At 36.1% G+C, this 6,000-nt stretch overlaps 1 protein-coding gene across 2 annotated transcripts in view; it reads right to left on the bottom strand.

The window, feature by feature from the left end:
* Positions 1-1,203: 1,203 nt before the first annotated feature.
* zzef1 (zinc finger, ZZ-type with EF hand domain 1) overlaps positions 1,204-6,000 on the bottom strand; it is a 49,369-nt gene continuing 44,572 nt past the window's right edge. For both annotated transcript variants that reach the window (XM_079608352.1, XM_079608353.1), the window contains exon 54: positions 1,204-2,827. In XM_079608352.1, the coding sequence (XP_079464478.1) occupies positions 2,747-2,827 (81 nt within the window). In that variant the 3' untranslated portion in view covers positions 1,204-2,746. The remainder of the gene's footprint in view (positions 2,828-6,000) is intronic.

Here is a 6,000-nt window from a genome sequence, read left to right as displayed (position 1 = left end):
TATAATTTGTGCAGCTGTTTAACAAAAGCCATCACACTTTGTACGTCGCTGTACTTATATGGAATTTAATATGGGAAAGGTTTTCAAGGTCATAGCGACAAACCTTGAGGAATATCAATATGCTAGAAGTATGGCTGTAAAATTAATCTTAAAAGCTGCATGGCAAACTTTGTGATTTCAACTTGGAAGATTTCAAAAGGAAGTAAAATAGGCAAGGAACAATTTACAGTAGCAAAACAAATTTAAGTGAATTCTACAAATCCAAGTGAATAAAGAAAATGTTCTCAAGTCAGGTCAATTCTGCGTTATTACCGTTAATGAAAACAAAATGAAAATATTTTCGTTAACTGAAATAAAAATAATATGTAGCAAAAAACTGAAACTAAACTACATTATAATGACTCCAAAACTAAGTCAAATAAAAATAAATATGAGAAATTAATGTATTTTTTAATATAATATATTATAAAACTTGTGATAAAACAACTAGCCAACAACATGGTCAAGTTTTGACTTCCAAGTAATTTTCTGTAAAAGAAGGAAAGCCTTAGGCACATGAATTTGCATATCTTGCTTTTTTAATTAAAAACAAATGAGCAATCAACCCAGAGCAGTTTTTCTTTTTTTTTTGCGTGACATTGCAAATCAATTCAAAAGGGTCAAGTGTAAACTTACAACAATATAGTACATTGTTATGACATTTCTTTAATGTGGAGGGTTGATTTGAAAAATTATTTTCATATCAATTATTTATGCAATTGTCCATATTAACAACTATATACATTCATGTCAAATTCAAAGCAATTGAAGCAATGAACTCTGAGAAAGAAAGAAAAAACATTCATAAAAATAAAATAGATAGAAAATGCTCCAAATTAAACTATATAATTTCCTTTAAAAATATAGTTGAAGAGAGGACTTTTACAATGATATGAAGATTAAATTAAGATTGCTTCATTTTAAACATAGGCACATCGTTTGTTAATATCTGAGGCTTTATAGTGACAGGAAGTTTTCCTGGCAGACATTTTGAAATGTTCCACCCGAACTGAGGCTGAGCAGGGCCACCAAACGTAGCCAGCGCTCCATGCTAGTACGTATGTAAACAAAAACATTGAGGACTAAAGGATCTGTGTCCATCGTTGGAGCTTTCTTTTCAATTATAACACCACCACCACCAACCACCCCCCAATATCTCTTCTGGAAGATAAATACACATTTTTTTTTTCAAACAACAATGATTCTTTGGCATAAATAACAACCTATCTCAATCCCTTTCCAACTAAAATTAAATCAAACTGAAATAAAAATCAAAGACCTGAATACCCCTGACAAGAACAAAAAGCTATATTTCATAAAAAAAGAGAAACACTTGGCTACAGGGCAAAAATGACAATTAATAAAATAGGCTAACTATTTAGATAAACATCGATTAGAACTAAGAACCTTTACGTGACTGGAAAAACAGCAACATATCTCTCTGTTAGCCAATCAAATGCTTCACTCAAGATTCACCCTAAAATGTCCCTGTAATGATAATAAATATATATTTTTAAAGCAACACAACTTCCATAACCGTATCCATGTCACCACAGTTAAAATACTGGTGAGTCTCAATCGCTAAATTAGAAGGAAACCGCTTCGATGGATGAAGTTTATGATTATCAAGTTCTGCACCTTTCTGCACGTCCACTAAACTCGCAATTGTGTATCATTTAACAGATCAAACACTTAAGAACATCTCCAACCGCAGTAATATTACAGAATAGATCTATAAAACACCAACCAATATGCCCCAAACAGTAATGGACATCATGAGTCAGTCCAGTGTTGCATGCAGCACAACATAAAGTGATATTTCTGTACATAGTGCTCTACATTTCCTGGTGGTATGCTGCACTACGAGTGAGTTGAGAATCTGGGACGTGACAATGTAAGACACAAGCACTGACATTCCACTTACGAGGACATTTCATAGCTTTGTTAACCAGCCCACAATCAGTTGAAAGATCACTTTGAGTTGCTCTCTATAGGCAAACGGCGCCTTCTGCACTCGAATGGCACATCAAACATTGTTTAGTTTTTTTATTTTACTCGCAAACATCAGCCACCATTTGTCTAGAAGCATGTGGTTTTCAAGTGTAACCGCTAGCACTGAACAAACATCAGCTCATCAGGCTCCACTGAGGGAGAACAGAGACAAGGCCCCACGGTTTTGGATCGATATCAAAATATTGTGAATCGTATGTAGTCTCGGGCCACTTTGAAGGATGAGACTGCGTCGGCAGCTTCGTATTTTTAGGCGACGTGTCCGGGGAGAGTGTTTGAGGCAGGGAAGGTGACCTGCTTTTACTTTGATCGATTGTCTTGCCCACGGTGGCAAAGAAAACTAAGGGGCGGGAAAGAAACACGTGCTTATGAGTGAAAAACTAATTTGGCACAGCCCACTAAACTCTCATTGTTAACGAGGAGGTAAAACAGACAAGGTGAGCCCAAAAAAAAAAAAAAGAAGAAAGAGGAAATATCCTTCACCATCATTTCAAGAGGAAACATTTATGAAGAGACATGAAACATCACCGTGCCCCTCACTTCATGATTAAACAGTGAAGGGGTGGGTTTACAGGTGGATTTTTCTGGAAAACGTATGTGGCCCGTTCCCGCCGCAGCCGCCGAGCGCAGAAGGCCGTACCCATGGGGCTCTGGCAAGCTTCCCGTCTTTCATCTCCATCTCTCTTTCATCCCTCCTTCACGGGGACAGGTTGAGCAGCTTAGTGGATTTATTTGGGTAATTAATGGCCAGGCTGATGGCTGCGATGTTCTTCAGCGCCTATGCAATAAAACAGGGGAAAGAACAATATAAAGAAAAGTGAGTGCAGAAGGAGAAAGAAAGAAAAAGGGGAGGGGGGAAAAAGTCAGAGAGAACGAGAGGGAGGGAGAGAGAGAGAGAATAAAACCATTAAGCAAAACATTGTGGGTAATTTATCAAACCGTTTCACACACCTGTGGCCCTCAGAGCTCAGCAAAAACACCCACACACAAACACACAATTATCATCACACTTCAAATATGCCACTGCTCAACCCATTTAAAAACTTTTTTGGCACAAAAACACTATTTGGTTAACAACATAAACCACTTGTTTGGCTGTCTGTCATGAATATTACAAGCATGTTTTTATTGAAGCTAAAAAGGTGCTAGGGAGAAGATAAATAGAGAGCATTAATCCCGTCCTACACATCACAATGTGGTCCTTTAGCCGTCCCTGTGGCGGAGATGAGGCTGCGCCACACCCAACGCGATAATGGGGTTAATGACTAAAAGCAACAGAGTTGCCCCCAGCCCACACACAAACACACTCGTACACACACGAATATGGAGGATGGGAACACATGCGCCTCATGTGAGAGTCAACACAGGTGTTTTTATCAATATCCTTTCTGACGTTCAGCTGTTTTAGCATAATATTTGGTTAGAGCCATCATGTGATAAGGAGCGCAAATATTTATTCACCAAAGGCAATTGTGTCACTATTGCCATTATCTCAATGTGAACAAAGGTTGTAGACTCTTATTTTTAGAGAAAGCAAGAAATTTAGAGAAGTATTTTCTCAAATTGCATTAATGAATTTGTACTAAAACGAACATTACTGCAACAGAAGCAACAAATGAGATCGCTACTGTATAGTCATAATAAAATACACTTTCATTAATTTTTCATCAAGTATCAATACCGTACAATGACTGTCAGTCATGAAGTTGTGCTAATAAAACAAGCTTTACACATCATTAGACATTACAGGATCATTATTCCTCATCAACATATGGTGGGACCATCCATCAAAGCCATTTGAAAAGCATCCACCTTTTCACTGTGCTGTGGTTTTCCTGTGAATTAGCAGCTTTACAGCACGAGTTACTGCACTAGGCTCTGCCACATCTCACTTTAAGCAGTAAACCAATGCCACTGAGAACCCATGTGGCTCCTGTTATATGAACCGTAGTACATATAACAGTGTACATATGTACTCATTTGAAGATAGGTGCATCCGTTTCTTGTCCTTATTTGTCTTCATCAACTGCACAACCCTTACTTACTGTATATTGTACAACAAGATCCGTTATTTTCTCTTCTTATATGTCAAATTATTAATTGGTATATACAGATTAAAAATATGATTACAGAATTAATTACTAAAACTGGTCAATCTCTGGTACTCACGCTTCTTGTATAAAGTTTCTGTTTACATAATTACAGCAAATGTTCTAAATTACCAGTTTAATTGACAGTCTATCATTATTTACAAGGGAAGACCATCTTTTCGCTTATCTAATTTTTAATGATACAGATGTGGTGTTTATGCCATATGCTCTCCACGCTCATGAATGTTCATAAAGCCTGGTCTGAACTAGGAATAACGTTTTTATTTTCATTTTCTAGGAACAGCTTACAAACTCTCCTCAAACTTACAGATCTTTAAACTATTTCTATATGTGAATTTGGTAAAATCTGAATCAATGATGATGTCCATCCTACCGGTTCTTTTTAGCTAGTGCTTTTATGATGTCTGCTCTTGATTCAAAAATGAAAAATAAAGTCTTCAAAGTAAAAAATAATATATATGAAAAATAAATACAGGGTTCCCACACCTTGGTTAACTTTAAATTCAAGGACCTTTCAAGGACTTTCCAGGCCAAATGCCCTCGAATTCAAGAACTTAATGTGGGGACACATTTCAAGTGAGAGCAAGGTTACATCGTGTTACCTTGTAAGATACATTGTTACAGTTTTCATGCGTCAAACACAACTATGCAAAAAAGCATTTTTTTTTGCATTTATTGTAGGCCATATGACAGAGATCTGATATTATATTTGTCGTATTTATGTTTTGCATAAAACTGAATAATATTCGGTACATCCTATACTGTATTCTAAAATTATCTGATATTAACTTTTGCATGGATTTTATTGAAAAGAGCTTAGGCTCATATAACCAGAATTTAATTTATTTGAATATACTTTTAAAGGAGTAGTTCACTTAAAAATGAAAATTGGCCCATGATTTTTTCACCCTCAAGCCATCCAAGGTGTATATGACTTTCTTCTATCAGACGAATACAATCAGAGTTACATTAATAAACATCCTGACGCTTCCGAGCTTTATAATGGCAGTGGATTGCAACCATCAGATTGAAGCTCAAAAAAGTGCATCTATCCATCATAAAAGTGCTCCACACGGAATACAGGCCTTCGGAAGCAAAGGGAATGAGTTTGTGTAAGAAAAATATTCATATTAAATACGCTACAAAGTAAAATTCTAGCTTCTGGCCAAACGAATATACGCAGTCTACTTACGCTTAAAGCGCAACTTGTAGTAACATTTTAAATATTAATATTTGTCTTACACAAACACATCGCTTCACATCAGAAGGCCTTTATTATCCCCCCCGGAGCTGTGTGGAGCACTTTAATGGACTTCAAAACAGAAATGGCCATTCACTGCCATTATAAAGCTTGGAAGAGCCAGGACATTTTTTTTATATAACTCCGATTGTATTAGTCTGACAGAAGAATGTCATATACATGGCTTGAGGGCGAGTAAATCATGGGCTAATTTTCAGTTTAAAGTGAATTAATCCTTTAAGTTTTTCTTGCCTCATGGGTTTACATTATCTTAACAAGCAAAGCAATTCAACATTACATTAAATAAAATATTTATCATCACAAATGTTTTATGTTTATTGAACACAATATACAGTCATTGACTGAACATATTTGGATTAGTATGCATAGGCCATGAAGTGTTGGCAAAATAACACATTAGCAGACCGGAGGGAATAATACGGAATTTTTTTACTGAAAACTTCTCGCACAAAATAAATTCAACAACTTTCAAGGACCTGTATCTATGCATGTTTATTTTCAAAAACTTTCCAGGGCCACAAACTTTCAAGGATTTCAAGGACCCGTGGGAACCCTGTAAATAAAAACAATTTATGAACA

This window comes from Phoxinus phoxinus (genome assembly GCF_949152265.1).
Source record: "Phoxinus phoxinus genome assembly, chromosome: 3".
Classification (NCBI taxonomy): Eukaryota; Metazoa; Chordata; class Actinopteri; order Cypriniformes; family Leuciscidae; genus Phoxinus; species Phoxinus phoxinus.
The sequence above is the reverse complement of the archived record's forward strand: the minus strand, read 5'-3'. Positions and strand labels throughout refer to the sequence as shown.